General features: G+C 40.0%; 1 protein-coding gene and 2 pseudogenes across 12 annotated transcripts in view; 2 read left to right on the top strand and 1 right to left on the bottom strand.

Moving 5' to 3' along the window:
- Positions 1–6,050: 6,050 nt before the first annotated feature.
- Positions 6,051–6,928, bottom strand: LOC150011494 (small ribosomal subunit protein uS5 pseudogene; annotated as a pseudogene).
- Positions 6,929–13,865: 6,937 nt separating this feature from the next.
- C2CD5 (C2 calcium dependent domain containing 5) overlaps positions 13,866–23,991 on the top strand; it is an 86,058-nt gene continuing 75,932 nt past the window's right edge. For all 12 annotated transcript variants that reach the window (XM_090272920.1, XM_090272919.1, XM_090272918.1 and 9 more), the window contains exons 1-2: positions 13,866–14,036; positions 14,204–14,322. In XM_090272920.1, coding sequence (XP_090129046.1) covers positions 14,233–14,322 — 90 coding nt within the window. In that variant the 5' untranslated portion in view covers positions 13,866–14,036; positions 14,204–14,232. The remainder of the gene's footprint in view (positions 14,037–14,203; positions 14,323–23,991) is intronic.
- Positions 20,447–21,603, top strand: LOC150011493 (large ribosomal subunit protein bL27m pseudogene; annotated as a pseudogene).

Genomic DNA, 23,991 nt, shown 5'->3' with positions numbered 1-23,991 from the left:
AAAACCCAGGAATTACCATTTATTGGAGATCTTAACTTTCTTCAATAACTGACATAGTGCTGTCTTCATTCAAAAAATTCATTTATTTGATAAATATTCTGAGTGCCCACTCTGAGATGAGCATGTTTTTAGGGGAAACATGCCTTACGATAAACAGTAAACAGGAATTATATACAAAAAAGTTGAAAAAAAAGTAGGAAAAATATATACCATGAGAATACTGACCAAAAGAAAGCTGGTCTACCTATATTAATATAAATGAAATATACTTAAAAGCAAAAATATTACTAGCAGTTCACTTCATAATGTTGAAATGTTTAATTTGTCAGGAAGATGTCACAATTTTACTTCTGTATGTTCTGAATTACAGCCTTAAAATATAAATAAAGCAAAAATTTGACAGAACTGTGATGAAAAATAAATACACAATCATAGCAGATTATTAAGGAAAAATTAATTTTTTAACCATTCCCTTTCTCCTTACATTGCTGCATTACACATTCTCTTCTTTCTGTAATATTTTTGTAAAATTTCTTTTTTCAATTGATTTTAGAGAGAGAGGAAAGGGGGTGGGGAGGAAGAGAGATAGAGAGAGACATCACTTTGTTGTTCCACTTATTTATGCATTCATTGGTTGCTTCTTGTATGTGTCCTGATGGGGGATTGAACCTGCAACCTTGCTGTATCAGAATGATGCTCCAACCAACTGGACTACCTGGTCCAACGTTATACTATTTATTTACTTGTTTATTAATTTCTCCCCTACTAAAAGTATTCCATGAGGACAGGGATATCATCTTTCTCATTCACCATGGAATCTCTGGTTACCTGAATAGTTTCTCAATAAATGAAGAACTAAATAATAGCGAACAATTGTTAGATACCTTTTTGCACAGTTGTTCCTCTTTGTTTGTGGGGAATATGTTCCAAGACCTCCAGTAAATGTGTGAAAGTATGGATAGTAACAACCCTATACATATTGTTTTTTCCTAAGAACAACCTGAGGTGGGGGCCTAGAATGCTGCAAACCACACATTTGCACACTTCAATAAGGACTTCATCAGGATATGGATAGGAGTGGGACCTTCACCCCTGGTTGGCTCTAAGAACCCAGAGCTCCGACCACTCAACACTCGAGCTTGGCTGTAGCATGGGTCGTGCTCAGAGCCCTGGAGGACTTCCACTCCACTGGACATGTGCCCCCACTGCAGAGGCCTGGCTTGAGACTGACGCCCTCTTCTTCACCTGCAGACACCAGCAGTGACTGGGACTTTGCACCTCAGTGATGAAGTTTAACTTATGAATTAGACATAGTAATAAATTAACAACAATAACCAATAAAATTATATTGTAATAAAAGTTACATGAATGTGGTTTCTCTTTCTCTCTCTCTTAAAATATCTTACTGTACTATCCTTGACCTTCTTGTGATGATGTGAGATGACACAATGCCTATGTGATAAAATAAAGTAAGGTGAATGCCATAGGCATTATGACAAAACATTAGGCTACTGTAAGGGTTACTTGAATACAAGCACTGCAATATATAACAGTAAATCTGTTAACCAAGATGGCTATTAAATGACTAACAGTCAGGTAGAGTGTAGACCATGGATATGCTGAACAGGAGGATGATTCATATCCCTGGCAGAACGAAGTGGAACCAGTGTGAGATTTTATCATGCTTGTAATGAAACTTATCAATTGTTTACTTCCGGACTTTTCTATTTACTATTTTTGGACCATGGTTAATTGCAGGTAACTAAAAGGGCGGAGAGCAAAACTGTAGATAAGAAACTTTAAATGCATTATCTTAATTCTCCCAACAATCCTTTATTTAACAGGAAAGGGTATGTCATTAACTCAATGTCACACAGTAAATGACAATCAAGATTTGAATATGGGTATACTGCTTCCTTGTAAGTCCTTGGCATTCCCCTAGAGGCTCCTCTTACACAGGACTATGACATTTTACTCATCCAATAAAAACATACTGAAATGCCTAATGGTCATAATGTGTTAGAGATGCAATGGTGAGGCAGAAATGGACAGTGCCTGATTTTATATTATTAGGGCAGAAGACATTAAATAATTCTCACATAGTTAATTATTTAGTTACAATTATTTTGGTATCAGAAGGGATAACTCAAGGTACTTGCGACACTATGTAACAGGAGAAGCTGACCTAGCCTGAGGATTCAGGGACGGTTTATTGGAGTAAGTGACATTTGGGTTGAAATTGATTCCTACTTATCTTTCAGATTTCAAATGAAATGTCATGAGGACCCCAGGCACAGGGTGAGTAAAATGCATCGTGGTAGGAGAAACATTAAAAGAAAACTTTATTATTGTGTATGTCCCTGAAATATAAAGAGTTAAGACATCTATAATATTGTTATTATACATAAGAAACCTAATAATAAATATTATAAAATATCCAGCTAAAATTAAATTTTTTCTAATTGTATCAGAAATATTCTTACAGTTTATTTGTTAGCATAAGGATCTACTCAAGGTTTATACACTACATTTGGTTGAACTGTACCTTAAGTCTTTTAACATATATAACATTTCACCACCTTCCTTTTTTTCTTGAATGTATTTCTTGAAAAAACTGAATCATTTTGTATAATTGCTCTTATTTTGGATTTTCCTGGTTACAACCCCATGGTGCTATTTAACATGTTCTTCTGCCTCCTACATTTTCTGTAAAACTGGTAATTAGATTTGATCAGATTCAGGTTCAATTTAGGGGGAGCAGGAAGACTTCATAGGTGTTATATATGTCTTATTGAATCAAATCAGTACACATATAAGCCTAACTGTTTCTCCTTTTGTGATGTCAGCAGCCACATATCACCAGGATTTCATTAGGGATTGCAGATGGGTAATATTTTAATTTTACCATTCCTTTTTAATTTATTTACTGGAATATTTATCTGTGGAGAAACTTTCTCTCATTTATTATTCCCTCAGATAACCCTGAGGTGCCATTCTTACAGGGAAGGTAAAACAAATGCTTCATCCATTCTCTTCATTTAGTTTCTGTTTTCAGAATAATGTGTTGGTATCCTAGTGAGATTTTTTTTTTCTGTTGTTAATATTATATGGACTCTGGATTTTTAGAAATTTGATATGCTTCCATAAAAATATATGCATATAATTATATTTGATGTATTCCAATAATATGTACTATTATATAAAATAAAAATAAAAAATATACAATTCTGGATAGACAATACCGATATTATTACTAACAATATGATTATAGAAAACATTGATATTTCCTTTTAAATTAATTTTTATAGAGCGAGAGGAGGCAGAAAGAGAGAGAGAAACATCAGTTGATTCTTGTATGTACCCTGACCCGCAACCGTGGGGCACTGGGATGACGCTCTAACAAACTGAGCTACTCGATCAGGGCAGATTAATATTTCTTTGTAATTATTTTCATCCTTAGGAGATGTCCCAGTAAGGATGTATAGGTGTGATCTTGTGATTTATAATAAGAAATATATATTTGGTCTTCATCCCTTTTACTGGCACAGAGTCCCTAAAACTCTTGGAATTTCCTAAGTGACAAGAGCACTAAAGTATCTTTTGTTCTAATATTTTGTCTTTGACCCTGCTGCTCCTGAAACTGGCTGGGCTCCTGAAACCCTTGCAAGTGTCTTTTGTTCTAGTGAAGCAACTCGGGTTGGACTTCTGGATGGTTCCTGGATGAGAGCTGGTTAGTGGAAAAACCAAACCATGGCTAGAAGCTTGGAATTTTCAGCCTGCTTCCCATTCCCTGGAGAGGGAAAAGGGCTAAAAATGGAGTTAAAGAGCCATCATGCCCACAAGGTAAGGCCTCCATAAAAATCCCAATAGTATGTGGTTCAGAGAGCTTTCCAGGACTGTGAACACATCACTGTACTGAGAGGGTGATATGCTCCAGCTGCATGGGGACAGTAGCTCCTGTACTTGGGACCCTCCTAGACCTCTCCCTATGGCTGTTCACCTGTATCCTTTATCATATCTTTTAAATGCCTGATAAACATAAGTGTTTCCTGAGATCTCACAGCCTTTGTTTTAAGATGATTCTCATAAGGCCTTGGCTGGGAAACTCAGAACATCATCCTGATATGCCAAGGTTGTGAGTTTGATCCCCGGCCAGGGCACATGCAAGTATTAACCAATGAATGAATAAATAAATGGAACAACAAATTGATGTGCAATGTGTTTTTTTTTTTCTCTTTCTCCTATCCCTCTAAAATCAATAAATACAAAAAAAATTTAATAAATGATTCTCATGAGATGGGTATGATAATATAAAACAACCATTGGATTCAAACTCTCTGACAGATAGAATAAACTAAGGTTACCTGTTTATAGCTAAAGCTTTTTCTTATTTATATTTATGGAGGAAAAAAAAAAAAACCCTATGGAAGCTACAGTTAGATTTTGGGCAAGGGTGCTTCTATAGCCATTTGTAGTTATAAAAAAACTTAACCCTCACCCTTATTTTTCCTTTAGTCTTAGAAACTGAGGATGGTAAAGATGGGTGGGCTGGGAACTATTTCTAGAGTGGCATTTATGGTTTCACAAAGATTTGTAAGATAAGAACAGCTATTCTCAGCTCCTCAAAGAATTGGGTTGTAACTAAAGTGACATTATAGGTTGATCTACCTGTCCAACTATATAATTATTAATTTGATTCTTTCCCTCTGGGTACATAGTTTTATTTTAGCTTAGGGGAGGAGGACTTAAAAAAATTCCTATCAGGCTCTGAGTCAACAGCTTCCAATTTTGCCAAATATCTGATAAAAAGGTAATTAAACTCTTTCATTGTGTCATCAGGTTTCAGCTTAAACAAACAGCAAATATTTCTGTGAGCATTAAATTCTTCCATGGACTCAAGAGGGTGACGCTTATCACCTTGTAGAATCATTCCCTCCAACAGCCTGCAAGCCACAGGCAGGCAGAAAACCCCCCTAGGACAACAGCAATAGCTAACACTAGGAGAAAAAAGATCAGTAACCAATTGGTCTAGATTTGGGAAAAAGGGAATATGTGAAATTTTATTTCCCTTTCTCACTGGGCTCAGGAGATAATCTAATCCATTTACAAAAACTTTTGAGAATTCTCCCTGGGTTTAAGAAATCCTGTAATCATGGCCCTTAGATTGGCCTTAGACTGAGTAGTAAAGAATATCTGAGGACAATCACCTGTAAGAATAACATCAGTTTTATAGTCTTTGGTTTAAGTACCTTTTATATTTTTAATATTTCAAGCCTTTTGCTACAAATCTTTCAATGAAGCTATGTTTTTTTTTCTTTTTTCTTTAGCATATCTAATTAATATTGCTTGAAGGGTGAATTTTTATGCCTTCTGTTTTAATAATATTAGGCAGGGGAATGTTCCCTAAATGAGACACAATGTCTACTTCCACAATATAATCGGGTAAAAGAGGCACTTCATATAAAGCCTTTCCAAAATTTACCAATTCACGTATAAACTTTTGCCTTAATTTCATCAGCTTTTACACTCTTAATTGTAGCCTCCATTAAGACTTGATCAATAAATTTTGGTTTTATAATACTGGGTAAGATATGTGTTTCCAGCCAGACATAATAACCATCCCCATAAGATATTCAGGCAAAGTTGACATAACTTCTTTATAAAAGGCTTGTTAAAAATTCCAATTTTTATAATTTTATCAATCCTCATATTGTTATATTCTTTTAATCTAATCGTAGCCTGATTCAGGGTTTCACCAATGGGTTTTGGCACCACAGTTCATGGAAGTCCCATACGAAGAGTTCTGGAAACTTCTCTTTTCTATCCCCTGACCATTTTACCCACTCTTGTGCAGAAAGGCTTTGGGCCCTTAGTGAGGGATCACTCTGAGATGTTGGGCCTGTTAGTCAATCTTTAATTTGATTAACTTGCCTAACTGTTGCCCCAAGAGATTGCTGGTCAGGTTTTCTCATTATAATCTCTGTCTTCCAGATTTTTATTTTTTATTTTTTATTAACAGGCTTAATCCACTTTACTTGTTTTGTATAAAATTATGTGGTGGCCACAGCTGGAGTCTGGGTCCTCTGGACAGAAACTCTGGGGTGGGTCTTTATAAGATGGTCAGTGAACTCCTGTAGGGAGACCTGATGAACAAAGTCTCTTCTTTCCGGAGGTTGGGGGTGTGTGTGTGTGTGAAAAATCTGTAGGTCTTAAGAGATGGCATCGAAGGTGGTGGCCTTGGCGAAGTTGCCCAGGGTGATCGTGCAGCCCCTGGCTGAAGTGTAGCAGTCGTCGATACCAGCCATCATCAGCAGCTTCTTGGGCACAGGGGCTGAGATGATGCCAGTGCTCCTGGGGGCAGGGATGAGGCGCATCTGCGTAGTGCCACAGCACCGTCACCTTGCAAGGGTCTATGTAGGGGTTCTTCCCCCAGTAGCCTCACTTCACAGGAACCATAGAGAGTTTGGCCAGGATGATGGCCCCACAGATGGCAGTGGTTACTTCCTTTAAGCACTTAACATCCAGACCAACATGTCCATTTTAGTCCCCAATGGTGACAAATGCCTTGCATTGGGTCCTCTGGCCTGCATGTGTCTGCTTTTGCACAGGCATAATTTTCAAAAGCTCATCCTCAAGGGATGCCCTGAAGAAAAAGTCAATGATCTCAGATTCTGTGATGGGCAGAGAAAAGAGACAGATTTCCTCCAGGGACTTGATTTTCATTTCCTTGCCCAGGCGGCCCAGCTCGGTGACATGGGCCCACTCCTTGTCCTCGGCCTTGTCTCTGAGAGCTCCGCAGCCTCCACCCTGACCCCGGTTGTGACCTTGGCCAGGAGGTTGCCAAATCCTCCAGAGAAACCACTGCAGCCTCCTGTTCCAGGGCCCCAAAGGCCTCCGGCCCTCCCGCAGCACCGTCATCATCTGCCATTTGGTGTTTCTGGGGAAAAAAGTGTCTTCCAGCTTTTAAAATTTCTCCAAACTGAGATAAATAGAACAGACTTGTTCAGGACCCTTGAACATGGGGGGACTAAGAAAAGGACCTTTGGCTCACCCAATCTTTGGTAGTACTGTATAAAAAACTTTATTTTAATCCCATTAATATCCATTTTATTCATCCCAATTTTTAAAAATAACCATTTTTCTAAAGATTTCTACTTTGCCCTGGCTGGGTAGCTCAGTTGGTTACAGGGTTGTCCTGATACCCGAAGGTTATGGGTTTGATCCCCAGTCAGGGCACATACAAGAATCAACCAATGAATGCATAAATAAGTGGAACAACAAATCTCTCTCTCTCTCTCTCTCTCTCTCTTTCTCTTTTCCTCTATCTCAAAGCAATCAATAAAAATAAATAAATAAATTTCCACCGTGTTGGAATAAATCCTGTGACTTGCCTATTTTCTCTTTGTTTTACACACACACACACACACACACACACACATATATATATATATTTTAAAGGTATCTCATTTTGATTATTTGATTGGCAGTCCCTTCTTTTTTAAGTATACTTTTGAATGATCTAATCTAAGTGGAAAGTTCCTCATAATAGATTCTAATTTTAGATTATAATTTCCTTGAAGGCTGGCAGCAGTTTGGTAGGACCCTAGCTGTAAATGAAACTTAGCACAGATTTCTGTTTGGCCACATTTTGGAGCTTCCAACCTGACAGTTACCAAGCTGAGTTCTTAGGACATAAAAATTTTAGATTGTCTTTTAGTAAGATTTTGCCATTATTTTCCTTTCCTTCTTCTTAAGGGCAGGACAATTGTACTTGCAATGTCTGAAGGCAAACAGGAAGGGGCCTGAGTAGACATTGATTATTCTTCTAATTTCTGTCCTTCCATATTATTAAGAAACCTTGATGACTAGCTATTATAACAATATGAGAGCTCTCTAGATTTCTTTCTTTCTCTTCAATTTAGAAGTTTTTCCAACTCAAAGGACTCATCATCTGGTCTTGACAAGTAGGGTCTTAATAGCAACTCAAACCAGTAAGAACTATGGATGCAAGATGGATCACCAGCAGAGTGCTAAAAGATACAACCTTCACAGGAAAAAGTTCACTTTCAGAGTCAGAAACAGTCATGCTGAAACAGGGAATCACATGTCCCCTCCTCATTTTTGCACTGGGTGTTAAGATTCACTACACTGGGATCCACAGCCTACTCAGCTGACTGCCAGATGCGCACGCATCCTCTGACTGGTGAAAAGCGAGAATGAGGGGCCCTTTTTTACCATCTCTGGGAGGAAATAGATAGGTTCAAAAACTCCCTTGAGAGCTCAGCAGGGCCAGACAGAGAGCAAGGTTCACCATGGTAAGTACATCCATACTCTGGATGGTGGAGACCAGAGAAAAAAATTTTTTTTTTCTAGTCATAAAGGTCATGCTCTCCGGACACATGATGAGATGAAAGCAGAGAAACCAGACAGAGAAATAGAGAATTAACAAAACCCACCACTCTGCAGGTGGAAATCCAGGGGTCTGACTTGGCAAGAATTCTTGTCAGTTTATCCTAGAGGTCCCAGGATCTTTCTACTGCAGCAGCATTGCGGTGAGCATTGATCGGCTGCTAAGAAATCCTTCTGGTAGGTGAGGAAGAAACTTTTCTTTACCCTTCAAGGTTTTTTGTCTGGTCTAATAATTAAATCTACATGAGACAGATTAACAAGAGAAAATAACCAAATTTCGTCGTCGTCGGCAGCCGTCTGTCTCGAGAGACGATGGTGTAGCTTCTTAAGAGTCTATCTGCACCGCCGAGAATGGCTGTGCAGTCCGACTCGGGAGTGACACGGTATCTGTCTCCTCCCGTGTTGAATCGACATCTTGCGATGACGTTGGAGTGTCCTCTCCAGTGGAGCTGAAGCTACAGAGCCTGGGCAGGGTGATATGGAGGGTCTGCTGTTGCCCATGCAGCAGACCCCCCCTCTCTTCGCAGCTGAAGGATCCAAGGGAAAGACGGAGTCAATACAGCTTGGCTTCAGGTGCGCCGCAGGAGTTGCCGGTGTTGACTACAACGTCAAACCGCCTTAGGGACTCCGGCTCCGGATTTTCTGTCGGGGTTTACTCCCTTAGCCTTTCCCCTGAAGAGGTATGCCGCAAGGCAGCGGAGGTTTTTTGGAATCAGAGTTTTCCTTCTCTGATGTGCCCTGACTGGAAGATCGAACCAGCGACACTTAGCTCGCAGGCCGACGCTCAATCCACTGAGCCAAACCAGCCAGGGTTATAACCAAATTTAATTACATACAAATATATGAGAACCCCACATAAATGAGAGAGACAGAGAACCCACATACATGAAGGCTCAGGGACAGAAAGTTAAAATGAGGTAAGTATGATGTTCTAAGCTAAGGATACGGTAAGGTGCTTCAGGAATTTAGAGGGGAGGAAGGCCATTGCAGGTCAATATGAAGAGCAGATAGATGTTCAGTAATTAGTAGCTTGCCTGCCATATGGTATAGATAGGTCAAAAAGGGCAACACTCCTATTTAAATTGTTCTGGGTAATTGAGCTGGGCAAAAGTTTCTCTTGAGCCTGGAGGGCCTCACTTGCTTTTAGCTCAAAATAATCCACATACCACAGATGCACACATTGGGGTGACTTGTTCTAAACCCTACAACTCTAACTGAATTGCAGTAGCTGCCCGCGTGTATGGTGCTTGTAATGTGCAAAACTGCTCCCTCCTGTGGTTAGCAGCACAACCAAAAACAGTTTGGCAATCCCTTCTAAAGCTGTCTGGAACAGACTTGAATAGGTATCATGTCACAGTAAGTTGTACAGGGATCCTAGCCATAGTCTCAGCTCACTTTTGTTCTCCCCTCAATTCCAGTTACTGGTAACTGTCCCACCTGTCAGTATTATTCCTGAATAATGTACATCTGTAGTGAGATTAGCTTATATCTAGCTTTGCTTTCCAGGGTATGCTGTATACATTATTGGACTCGTCGGCAGCCGTCCGTCTCGAGAGACGATGGTGTAGCTTCTTAAGAGTCTATCTGCACCGCCGAGAATGGCTGTGCAGTCCGACTCGGGAGTGATACGGTATCTGTCTCCTCCATTATTAGACTACACCTCTGACAACAGGAAAATATTTAAAACCAACAAAGAAATTGGGAAATTATGTATTAATGTAATTAATCCAATAAATGTACAGTTAGTGGCTCAGAGAATATAATAGGATCATAAAAACTCTATTAGTGCCACCTAATTGGCAAAGGAAAAATGGTATGCAAGAGAGGAAATACAGTGTTGGGTTAAAACTTTGAAGGGTCAGGCATATAACTTGGATCCCATAAACAGGTGAATTGGGACTTACTTCATTTTGTAGAAACCAAAGTGGAACAATTCATTTGAACAACAGTTAGGTCAAAATGAAACAATCTAACGCTAGGTGACAGTGTAACACAAGGTGGAGACCTCAGTTTGACTTTAAAACCAACAAGGCAAAAATAAAATAAAATTACAAACCCACTTCTTATCTATATCTCTGTCTTGAATCTCTGAATATTTTTTACTTTCTTAGAAAGAAAAAGGTCTGATAGTAAGGGAGTGTTCCCTGATCTTTGGCAAAAAATTCCCCCAAACAGTGATACAAACATATTTGCTATTTGAAAAGGTCCCTCGGGCTGCTTTATGGTGAATGGACTTGAGGAAAGCAAAAGTGGAAGTGGGGATACCAGTCTTCCAGGTGATAAATAACAATGGAAATTAGATGAGAGATCTTTATGAGTTATAAACAATAGGACTTAGTGATTAATTGGGTGTCAAGGATAAGGAACAGGAAGAGTCAAAGATAATTGTCATATGTGGCTGGAATTTTCCACAAAGGCCTTAAGTAGACATAAGTGGAAAACCTCCAGGCTTTGCATTTGCAGTACAGGCACCAAAAGGAAAGTTTGTCCTGTTGCTGGTACAATAAGAAAGTCAAGGCCTGTAACCTGCGCATTACACCTGGGTGACATGGCTCACTGAATGCATTAATGGGGACTGATACAAAGTGGTGTGTTCCATTGCAGTTATCTCTTAATCTGGAGAATGTTTTACTCAATCTGGCCATTTTTCCCATTGTACATCAGACACACCTTTATCAGGTACAAGGGAACAGATACGAAAATGAACCTCCCCAGCTGTCTATTTAGCTCATTTTTACCCTGTCATCGGCTAATTTGCTGCTTTAGAAGTGAATTGAAGCAAAAGTAACTTAACTAAGTTTAAGTTGTCATTTGCATACAGCCTCAAACTTAAAACTAGTGAGTTTCTGGCTTGAGCACTTGACTACGTAGCTGGTGTTGCTACTGTTTCACAGGGGGAACATGGTCTTATTGTCATTGCTATTATTGCAGTTGTGGGAGAGGTAGAATTCAGTTTTGGATATGTTCAATTTAAGGTCACTTTCATACTCCAAGTGGAAATATGGGTCCAGATCCTAGAAGAAAGTTGTGAGTTCAAGATAAACATGTTAGAATCCTTAGCTAAATGGAATTTATGGGCATGAATGAGACCACCTAGGGAGAGATGTTAGAAGAGAAGAGGGCCAAGAACTGAACCCTGAGAATAATACATATTTGTTAAGGACAGTGAGCAAGCTTAGAAGAAAGATGTACATAGCACAAAAGGTAAGAGAAGCATGGTGTCTGAATACCAAGAGGAAGTGTATGTCAAGGAGAGCATGATCAACAGTGTCAAATGCTACCGAGAGTCATGTAAAACAAAAACCAGTGGTGAAATGAAACTACTGGATATAACAATCAGAGGTTATTGATGGCCTTAGTGAAAGTAGTTTTGGTAGAGTGGTGGTAGCTAAAGTCAAAGAGAAATAGTTTCAGGGAGTGCCTGTGAGGAGAGGAGAGGGCACCCAATGTAGACAACGTTGAGAAGTTTAACCTGGAAGGGGTGAAGAGATATTAAAAGGGATGTTTTAGGAAGTCAGAAAAGAGAAAACAAAGTAGTAAATGTGTAAGTGTTAATTGTTACTCATATTTAATTCCAGAAGCATTTTCTTTTTTTAAATCACATGAAGAGCACAGGACAAGGAACTGAGAATTGAGAGATGAGTAGAAAATAGTCCTTCCCTTGAAGGTGCTCAAAGTTTAATAAGGGAGAGAGACAGATCAATAATTAGGTATAAGGGCAGTGCAATAATAGATGTGTTAGATTTAGTGATAGCATAATGGCAGTAGGGGAGAGTATGTTTATTAGAAAGGAGATCAGGGAAGACATTAAAGTAACATTTGAACTGAGTTACCAATTCTTGTTTGCTAGGATTACTATGAGAAAGACATCTCAGATGGGGAGAAAAGCATTGCTTATTGGAAAACTACATGCAACCTTTACAGATCATGGGTTCGTAGAAACACAATGTTTAGATATAAATCCTGCCTCCAACATTACCAGCTCCATAACTTTGGGTTATCATCATACCTTCGTAAAGCCTCAGATTCCTTATCTATAAAACGGAGGCTTAAAAGCTGTGAAGCACTTAATTCAGTAGATGTTAAACAGCAAATAATCAATACACGTTAACTCTTATTATTGTATGATCTAAAATGCAAAAAGAATGGCAAGGTATAAAGCTAAAGAAGATAGTCAGGAATCAGATCATGAAAGATTGGTCACAAAAGTGAGTTTGTTCCCAGCATTAATTAAAACAAACTAGTACAACTATTTGGAAACAAACTTAAGTCAGGCTTAATTAAACTAAAAAAAAAGACTTCAGGAAGCATCTTAATTATAATCTCCCGTTGATGACGCCTAAGGCAACAGGTATTTATAAGTACGTTACTGCCTACTAATTAGGAGGCTGAGGCTGCTAAGCTCTAATTGTTTAATTTGCAAATATTTTTTACATTAAAACATGTTGTAATGTAATGCATTATTTCCCATTAAGATTATTACTAAAGTTCAGTTTTCTAATATTTTTCTTTAGACATACTGGTATTAAAAAATGAACTGGTAATATGGTAATTCTTTGATTTCCATAAAAAGGCTATTTCAACTCTACCACCAAGATACACCAGAGTTAGCATATCAGTTAGTGTAGCTGACCTTGAGAATTCGGTAAAGGCCATTCATTTTAAGGGGCGAGTTTAAACTCCACAAAAAGCTGCACGTGGATCTAAGGAAATTTGCATGACGCCTATATCCTTTTCTTGGTTTTAATTGATAAAGGGTTCTCTAGTCCCCAAAGTCAGCGATTTATCTTTTGGTTTTATTTTGAGGAAGATTTATTCTTTTTTATTTTTTCAGAGAGTTCAACTTCTCATTTATGTGAACAGTATTTCCTCTGCAGAAGAATTTTTTGCCTTGAAAAGATAATTCTGGGTCACCACTGCCTGGAGTACTGAGCCGATAGATTATGTATTTTAGCATACGTATCTAGGAAGGTCCTGAACTCCTACCAGCTCTGCAGATCTTATCTTTACGCTTGTAGACAATAAGCACACTCAGACGGTTTATGAGGACAGTGTAAACTCCTTCAAACAGTGGCTATCAATTTCAAAGTTGTTGCGTTTTTTGTTTTCTTTTTTTTCTTTTTGACCCAAGACCTATTGCAACATCTGTAACCCATTATACAGTAGAGGCATTTGTGACTGAATAAAAAATGTAGTAGACCCACGGACAAGTCAATGAGCTGCACAAACGCGTCGCCCCAGAACACAGCCAGTTTTCATCATGGGAAGCAGCACGGCTCTAACCTACAACCAGGGCTCGGTGGATGATGCAGGGCTCATCCCATTTCCCTGCCCTCCAGCTTCCTCCAAGTCCGCCCCGCCCCCTTTATTTTTACTGAGCGAATTTAATTTCTCCCCTGCAAAGCGGGCCGAGCGCCGAGTGATCGATGCTTCACCCTCACCCCGACAGTCGCCATTTTGGGGGGAGGAGAAACACTAGGAACGCCAGCAGAGCCTCAATGGGATGTTGACAGGTTTTTGCCAGCTGTGCGGGACCAGGGCTGAAGAATCCACTACGGCCTCCCCTCCCGCTGCCTCTCCGGAATGAGGCGTCCGCTCTCCCGCGGGAAAACCCCCATCCTCCGAGAGTGAGTGACGGCCGGCTGCGCGGCACGCCCCCAGGCGCCCTCCGCTGTCAGTTACCCGGCGCGCTCCCACCGGCGCGCCCCCACCGGCGCGCGCGGCTCCTGGCGCTCTCCCGCCCCTCCCCGCCAGGCTTGGCGCTCGGCGCAGACTCGCTTGTTTGTTTCTGCAGGAGCCTAAGAAGAGGCCCAAGCCGAGACGATGCCTGGGAAGCTGAAGGTGAAAATCGTGGCCGGGCGCCATTTGCCAGTGATGGACCGAGCTAGTGACTTGACCGATGCCTTCGTGGAGGTTGGTGCAAGCTCCTGCTGCTCAAAACAGGGAGCGCCAAGCCCTGTGAAGGATCCTACCCGTCTCGGCCCCAGCCCCTCAGCCCATTCCCCTTCCGACAGTCCTGTGTGCCTTGCTTGTCCAGCCCTCCCTGGAGGGCTGACCTGCCGAGACTGCATCCATGTGACGGGTGCGCGGCTCGCAGGCGTCCGCGGCACACTGCGCCGCGCGGGGAGGCTGTTACTGCTCCGCATGCTGGGGTGACCCTGATGTCAGGGCTCATTACAGGCCACCTGCCAGTCAGGAGATCCCAAAGCGGGGCCGCGGGGCCACCGAAATACACACGCACGCGCACGCATACATGCGCCCTTCTTTTGGGGTTGGTGGCTCTTCACGCAACAGTGATGGAGATGATGTTAAAGAATGTAGATACAGTACGTTTGGGCACTTGGAGACCTCCAAGGCTAGGAGATCCGTTCTTTACCATAATATTTTCTGAATCTCAGTTAAGTTCTAAAACACAATATTAACACTTTCTGCTCTCGTCTGGGCTGCTGAGCTGTTTCAGGGTAATTTAGTGCCTTGGGGTAGGAAGTCAAATAAGTGCCATAGACTTAAATTACAAAATTGCCTTTTAAATTTAATGATTAGTTTATAACTCATGCAAATTATCGTACCTCGGAAAGTAATAACCCAGTCTATGAAAGAAGCCAAGTAAAAATTGTAATAAAAATTGACATGATGAACCAGAGGATTAGAACAATAATCATCTGGCCTATTAATACATAGAATTGATAGAGATACATGATAATATGCCCCTTGATTTTATCTCAATATAAAATATTCTTGGTGTTCCATTAAGGTTCTGTAACCTAATAACTGCAGTTTTGCCCCCAAATCCTGCCATAGTAATTTTAAACCAAAACTTCGTTTGAGAAACAGTTACTGAGTGTGTTCTTGGGCCAGAAGTAAAGTAATGGGGATACACAGATTTCCAGGGCATAGCCTTTGCTTTCAGGTAGCTCAGAGACTGGCCCACAGTTTAGGTTAATAAATAATAATTAATATGTATTGTCTTTTTTTTTTTTTAATCCTCACCGGAGGATACACTTATTGATTTTTAGAGAGGGGAAGGGAGGGAGAAAGAGAGGGGGAGAAAAGCATTGGTGTGAAAGAGAAGTCACTGGGTTGTCTCCTGGACACACCCTGATGACTGACGGCAACCCAGATATGTGCTCTGACCGGAAATCGAAGCTGTGACCTTTCAGTGTACTGCGTGATTGCCAACCAACTGAGCCATACTGGCCAGGGCTATTGAGTCTTTATTGCCAGGTCTGTGCTAAGTACTTTTTAAATGTTTGTTTATTGATTTTAGGGAGAAAGAAAGAGAGACAAAAATAGTCCTGCTATTGTATTGTTAGTATCCCATAGTACAATTGCAGTAACAGGATGGCTTCTCTAAGCAAGGTGATGAGTTGTTGTAGAATGTGAAAACCTAATTCTGTTTCTAAAAGTTTAGGGAGACTTCCTAAAACAGTGACATTTGAGCTGGGTCTTGAGCAACACTCAGGACTTTTACCAGGCAGAGGGAACATCAAAGGCACGGAATGGGATATATGGTATGTTTAGAAAGTTTGGGATGTGTCTGGAGTAGAATATATGTGGGTAGTGGAAGTCATGGGTGATAAGGCTAGAAAGGTAGGTTGAAGTCAAGCCTCATTTTCCTACTGAAGACATTTTTCTTTATTCTATATGCAGGGGATTAGCTAAGGGAGCTTTTTAATCAGAGATGAAATAAGATCATATTTGCGTTAGGTTGTTTCTTTCTAGGATGACTTGAACGATGGACTGGACAGCAGTTAAGGTGGTAAAATTATCTAGGCAATATGTGCACGTATAGAATGTCAATGGGAATAGTTTAAAAGAAAGATTTGAGGGATATTTCTTGTCAGGCTTTCATAACAAAGGGTTTTTGCTGGTGAGGGAGGGGTCGGACTCAAGGGTGACGCATTAATTTCTTTATGGTAGGTTTTTATTTTTTTAAAAGATTTTTATTTAGAGAGAGAAGAGAGGGAGATGGAGAGGGAGAGAAACATCAATGTATGGTTGCCTCTTGTGTGCCCCCAACTGGGGACCTGGCCCGAAGCCCAGGCATGTGCCCTGACTGGGAATCGAAACAGTGACCCTTTGGTTCACAGGCTGGCACTCAATCTACTGAGCCACACCAGCCAGGGCTAATTTCTTCTTTCATCAAATAGTTATTGGGTGTCCCCTATTTGCCGGGCTCCATGCTAGTCGATGCATGTACATTGGTGAACAAAACAGACTTGGTTCCTGTGTTTATGAACCTTATATTTTGGTGGGACAGACAGACATTTAAAAAAATAAAGAAATGATTAAATGTGTAATTACAAGATGTGAGTGCCATGAAAGGAAACAAGGGGAAGAGACCGAAAGGGAACATCCTCTCTAGGTTTAATAAGCAGGGGAGACCTCTGAGGAAGAGTGTGAATTAGGGAAAGACCCACTGGGTGGGAACCGGGTGCTAGCTGCTCAGGGGTTGTTTGTGTTTATATGGGGGAGTTTGGAGCAAGAGAGGCTGAAGGAGGAGATCTGCTGTTTTAGAAAGTGAAAGCTCTGTATGGTTGGCACGTTGTAAGTGAAGGGAGAGTGTATAAGATAAAGTTGGTTAGTCAAGGAGCCAGTCTTGCAGGATCTCAGAAGCCGTGGCTAGGAGATTAGATTTACTCTAAATTCAATGGGAAGCAGTTGTGAGGATGAGCACTTTTGTTGCTGTCTGGAGGACAACAGACTGAAGAGGGGAAAGAGCTGCAGTAGGCAACTGGTTAGGAGATGGTATACTAGTTCAAAAGAGAGATGGTAATGAAGAGAAGTACATGGATTCCTGATGTGCTTTGAAGGTAGACACTAGAGCAGTGGTCCTCAACCCTTTTGGCACCAGGGATGGGTTTCATGGAAGACAGTTTTTTCACAGATAGGGGGTGGGGTGGGTAGAAGGTAATGCTAGGGAAGCTTCAGAAGCTTCACAAGCTCACCTCTGCTCACCTTCTGCTGTTTGGCTTGGTTCCTAACAGGCAGTACCCAGGGGGTGGGGACCCCTGCTCTACAGGATTTGTTGGAGATTAGAGTAGGGGACCAGGGAAAGGGAGACTAAAAGATGACACATAGCTCTCTGGAATCCTGGGGTAATTTTTGAGACTCCGCAGGTTTGATAGTGATTGACTGAGTGGTTGGAGAGTCACCTTCCTTTTGGACATTTCGATTTGAGATGTCTTTGGGGTTATCAAGGAGAAACTTGGATTTGTGAGTATAGTGTTCAGAAGAGGGGTATGAGTTAAAAATCAGCACACATAGGCCAGTGCTCCCCTACTTTGTGAGAGACCCAGTGTCCTCTTTATATAGCAGGTATTTTGAAATCCACCCTTTACTATCTTGGGATCATATTAAATAACCAATATAACTTATGTATGTTCACAATTTTAAAAAATAATGCTCTAACTGTGATATGACAGAGCAATAAAATTATTTTTTAATATGTATTTCAAAATGGAAGCACTCGTTCATGAGCACAGAAGACATGAAGTAACCAGATTGAGTCCCTGGATATTTGCTGAGCCTTTGTATATATCACATAGTGTACTGGATATCGTACAGCGTACCAGGGATACGGCAATGAATTATACCGATTTTCTTTTAGTCATGGACCTTACATTTTAGTGGCAGTAGGGAGTTCATAAAGAAGATAAATTACGTGAAAGATAAAGTATGTTAGATGGTGAGAAGTGCCCCATGTGGAGAAAAAATAGAACGGACGCAGGATAAGGGAGTGCTTGACCTACGTGTAAACCCACGTGAACGTGACTGCTCCTGGGACAGAGAGACAATTAGGTATTTTTGGCATCTCAGGGCTTCATTGCCACTGGCTGTATGATTTTCCAAAATAGGAAAAAGGAGGGTTGTCCCTTAATGTACATGGTGGTTATATTTCTTGATAATTATGTATATTAAAACCCCGTCACATTTATCTGTAAAACTGAGTTAGGTTCTAGATAGGTTTTTCACCCATGTGACTGTGGTGGGACATTTGAAAGTCATGTCATGAGTCTTCCTTGTTGGGGACTATTTCTTGCATTGTAGGATAATACCATCTCTGGCCTTCCTCATTAAATAGTACTACCGTTTGTCCCCAAAACACCCCTAGAAATGTCTCAAGGTACCTTAGAAGTTGGTTCTGTCCTCTCTGCAAATCTCTGACTTGGTGGGGGGAGAGAGAAGAGGGATAGATCCTCGAAAAACTTGACATTTGAGTATTTTATTTAGAGGGGGAGGAAGAGGGGAAGAAAACTGAGATTGCCAGCCAGTGGGTAGGTGATAAAATCAGTAAAGTAATGTCTCAGAAGGCAAGAGAGGAAGTTTCTAGAAAGAGGACTTTTTCAGTTCAGTGGCACTGAGAGGTCAAATAAGAGGAACAAAGACATCACTGGATTGGGTAACATGGAGGTTGTTAGTGATCCTGACTGAAGGACTGATAAGGATGGAAGCTTATACTCTATGTAGCGAGGTAAAAGGGTTAGAGTGCATGGAAGGTGAGGAAGTAGGAGCGGTATGCGTAAGCAATTGTTTCAGGAAATACGGCTCTGAAGTGGAGAGGAGAAAGTGTGGTATTTGTGGAGTACAAGGCTTTTGGTACTTAAAAAAATAAGTTGTAAGATAATTGAACATAGTTGTGTGCTAATAGGAATAATCCAGCAGAAAGGGAAAGATTAATGCAGGAAAAAGGGGATAATGAAGGATTACAGTTTAATAAAGGGATAAATTGTATGAGGTAGACCGTAAGAACTTTGTAACCTCATAGGAGAGGGACATAATGCAGCCTGCGCTGGCGATGAGAAATCTTCGTGCTGGGTTTGAAGAATGGTAAAATTTCCACAGGCAGAAAGGAAAGAGGGGAATTTTTTAGATGAATAGGACAAACTTGGTGAAAGCAAAGGCAAGATAGAACATATGTAATTGAAGGCAGGGTTCTTGGTAAATAAAAGTGGGAAATAAAATTTGGCTAGGTAGGCAGGGTATAGACTACCAAGTGGTCTGAAAGCTACAGGGAAGAGTCAGTGTAGTGGAAGTTCTCTTAACCAACTTCCATTAACTGACTCATTATAGTCCCACTGCTCTGCATTCCTCCTCCTCCTTTTCTTTTTTAAAGATTTTATTTATTTATTTTTAGAAAGAGGGGAAGGGAGGGAGGAAGAGGGAGAGAAACATTGATGTGTGAGACAAACATCAATCCCTGCCTCATGCATGCCGCCCCCCTGCCCCTCACCAACTGGAGACCTGGTCCACAACCCAGGCACGTGCTCTGACTGGGAATCAAACCTGATGACCTTTTGGTTTGCAGAATGACGTCCAACACACTGAGCCATGTCAGTCAGGGCTGCATTCCTCCTATAAGCACATTCTTCAATACCCCATACAGTTAGATTATTCTCCAGTGTACTTGTATGCCTGCTCCTCGTATCAGTTGGCTGATGTACTTTACTAAGAGTCAGTCATTTATGCCAACTCTATTATTGTAATTTATTTATACTTTATATAAATTGGTTAAATAAGCTGTTAGTGCTATGTAAAGACTTAAGGATAGTCACTAAAAATTACAATTGAACTAGATGAAGATTGTAAAAAATCTAGCATTCTATGTTCATGGTTTTTTACAAGCAATTTTAAGTTCTACCACCACATTTTAGAAAAACACTGGCGATTACAGATAATACATTTTGGATGTGGTTTATGCAAAAAAAAAAAAATATATATATATATATATATATATATATATATATATAATGATGTACAACTCTAAAGAATGGATTCTTACTCAGGCTTACTTTAAAAGAGAAGAACGAGCCCTAGCTGGTGTGGCTCAGTGGATGGAGCACCTACCTGTGAACTGGAAGGTCGCAGGTTCTTTCTGGTCAGGGCACATGCCTGGGTTGAGGCCCAGGGTCCCCTGTTGGGGTTTGGGAGAGGCAACCGATTGATTGGTGTTTCTCTCCCACTCTCCTTTCCTTTTCCTATCTCTAAAAATAATAAAATCTAAAAAAGAAAAAAAGAAAAAGAGTGGACGGCCAGTATGGCACTGGTGGCACTGGCACTGAGGACTGGGCAGCTGTGAACAGCCCCTCTGAAGCCCCCTGGGCCTGCAGCTTTTGCCGTCAGATGTGCATCTAAGAAGACAGATGGTAGCTCCAAAAGCCTTGATGCAGTCTCCAGGCAAACGCTTTGGCGTCAAGGAAATGGAGGGTCACTCTGTTCATGCTGGCAACATCCTTGGGACTCAACGCCACTTTCCCTGGCACCCAGGTGCTCATGTGGGATTGGATAAGAAGTGTTTGTATGCCCTGGAGGAGGGGATCATCTGGTACACTAAAGAGGTCTATGTGCCCCACCTCAACAGCTCGGAGGCCGTGGATCTGGTCACCAGGCTGCCCAAGGGCGCTGTGCTCTATGACCTTTGTCCACGTGGTCCCTGCCGAGCCTGAGGTCACTTTCAAACTGGTAGCTATGCTTTGAGCTCCTAGTTGAAGCTGTTGTACAGCTGGAGCCCAGGTGACAGGAGCAGGTGGTACCAGAAGTCAAGGGTTGGGGTAATGACAGGGTCTCCTGAGAAAGGAGTCTGTGACGTGACTGGCTGGGAAACCCTTTGGAGACCTGACCTGAGGCCAAAAATAGAGTTAGCTGGAGTCATGAAAAAAGGAGAGAGAGAGAGGAATGAATATTTATGTTTTATCTTAATGTTTACTCTGCATTATTTTTAATGATTCTCTGATTTAACCAAGTTATTTGATTAATCAATCAAGTACTGGTGCTGACTGAATCCGTTGAGGGAATTTCTACAGTATATGATGTGTGGCATCTAGGAAGCCATTGAAGACCAAGTAGTATTTAAAGATGATTATTCTTGCAGGAATCTCAAGGAAGAATGGGATGGGATTCTGTACAGGGGAAGTATTAATGGAAATATACCCTAGTATTAAGGTGCATGTTACAAACTGTTCTGCTAAACTACATTATCATTTTGTATTTATCCAGGAGCCTTTGAGGGAATAGGGAGAGGAAAGAAATTAATATTATATGAGTATTTTCTATGTATCAGACATTTTGCTAGGGCTCTCCATGCATTATCTCATGTAATGCTCACAGCAACCACCATTTTCAGAGGAGAAAGCAGCCTTAAATAACAGGTTAAATAACTTTCTAAAGGTAATTTAGCTAATGAGTGGGGAAAGAGAATGCTTGTACTTTACTAGGGAATCTCATTAAAATCCCTGATGTTCTTTAATAAAGTTGTAAGGCATTCACTCAATTGCTGAGTAATAAAATCGCCTTTGAATTAAATAAGACCAGATGGACTCTGATTCTCTTTAGTCACAATGTTGGCAAAATACACACTAGCCTTTTTCTTTTTCTGAAATCTTGGTTCTTGTTTGTTGAACGCAGTGTTAGGATTCTTGTATATTTACTGTGCCTAGAAAGGACAGTTGACCAAAAAAAAACCAAAACACAAAAACCCCTGCAATATAGAACTATAATATAGTGGGATAAAACTGAGGGGGATTTTAAATTATAGCTTAAAAAGTGATTCGCTATTTTGGCAATTGAACCAAAACTCTTAAGTATATTGGCTTTTGAACCATTTTGTAAATCCTAACTTTATTTTACTTCAAATAAAGCAGTTTTTAGGTAACTTAGACATTAAGCATTTCTTTGATATTTTGAATATTGAAATGTAATGAAAATTAAATTAGTAAATGAGCAGTAATTTTGATTCTTCTGAGGTTTCTTTTCCCTCATTAAGTTTCATTTCTTTACCATTTGTGATTTAAAATTTTAAAAAATTACGCAAGAAATACCTGAACAGCTCCCATTACAAAAGACTTAAATACTCAGAAGTAAAACTTGAAAGCTCCCTACTTCTTTCTTACTACACTGTACTGTATTGCCTATACCCTGCCAGTCCCTGCTTCAGAGTCAATTGCTGTCAGTCACATATTCTACTACTTGGTTTTCTCAGTTATTTCATTGACATTCTCCCATGACAGCAACTCTACTCTTTAGTAGGATTCTTTAGTTATTTATTCAGTCACTTTCCTGTGGAATGACTATTTAGTATTTTGAATATTTTGGGGTAGCGGATGCCTTATGTGAAAGTAGTTCTTTAGGATAAAATCCTGGAAGTGGATCCAGAAATCTATAATTTGAATCAAAATAAAGTTTTTGTCATTTGGATTTTATTTTAATTTTTGGTGTTTTTTAATTTTAAAATTATACTTAAAAAAATAAGTAATATATGTTCATGATTCAAAATCCAAAAGGTAAAAAATGCATCAGCCTCTCAATGTCTTTCCTTTAACAAAGCAGTCTGTTCTTTTCTTTGTAATGGCCGCTGTTAAATTTTCTTGTATATCTTTCTAAAAATCTCTGCATATAAAGGCATATATTGTATGTCTTATAACATTTTGTCATATTTCTCTATGCAAATTCTGCAATACATCCTGTTCTGCAGTAGAAAGATGTGTCTTAGACATTGTTCCACGCCAGTGGTTGGAGAACTGCTTCATTCTTCTATTTAGGACTGCATTGTGTGGGATTAGCACATTTAATTAAACCAGTTCCAAACTGTTGGACATCTAGGTGGTTTCCAATCTTTTGCTGTTATAATGCTGCTTTTATATGTTGTATATACATTGTACACCTGAATTTAAAGGATATAAGCATTTAAAATTTTGTTATGTTGTCAAACTGTAGTGTAGAGATTCTTCTAATTTACACTCACATCAGCAGAGTATGAGAGAGCTTCACTAACACTGTTTTCAAACATTTTGATTTTTGCTGACCTGGTAAGTGAAAATGTTGGTTTAGCTCTGGCTGGTGTGACTCAGTAGATTGAACAACAGCCTGCAAACTAAAGCGTTGCCAGTTCGATTCTCAGTCGGGGTATGTGCCTGGGTTGAGGGCTGGTCCCCAGTTGGGGTCGTGAGAGGCAACCACACATTGATGTTTCCCTCCCTCTCTTTCTCCCTCACTTTCCCTCTCTCTAAAAATGAATAAAATCTTTAAAAAATGTTGGTTTAGTTTGCATTTTAATGTGAATAAAGTTGATTATTTCTTGACATATTTATGACATCCTGTTTTTCTATTTCTTTGCTTTGTGTGTTCATGTCCCTTGCCCATTCTTCTGTTGTTCTGTTGATCTTTTTCTGATTGGTTTGTAGGAACTCATTAAAAATCAAATAAATTAGCTTTTTGTGATGTATTTGGTAAATACTTTTCCCCAGTCTCTTATTTATCTTTGATTTTGTCAAATTCCTTATCGTGCAAGAAATTACTATTTTTATGTAATTTTTTAAACCTTTTGTATCCTCTAACCAAACTGCTTAGGTACCATATGATTGGATTCATTCCTGATAATTCCAATGGAATGATACAGTAACTAGAAAAATATACAGAAGATAAAAAATAGTTTTGGATATTTTGCTCTTAGAAAAATTTCTAGACTGATTAAACATTAAATCTATAAGTATTATAATACCGAAAGCAGGATTGTAGGTCAAACAGGAAAGGAGATTTTATCGATTATGTGATTGAATCAGCATTTCCTAAGTATCTGCAGTGTGC

Source organism: Furipterus horrens, unplaced genomic scaffold (genome assembly GCF_987537825.1).
Source record: "Furipterus horrens unplaced genomic scaffold, mFurHor1.1.pri manual_scaffold_4, whole genome shotgun sequence".
Classification (NCBI taxonomy): Eukaryota; Metazoa; Chordata; class Mammalia; order Chiroptera; family Furipteridae; genus Furipterus; species Furipterus horrens.
Note: the sequence above shows the minus strand (reverse complement) of the source record. Positions and strands in the feature narration are given on the sequence as shown.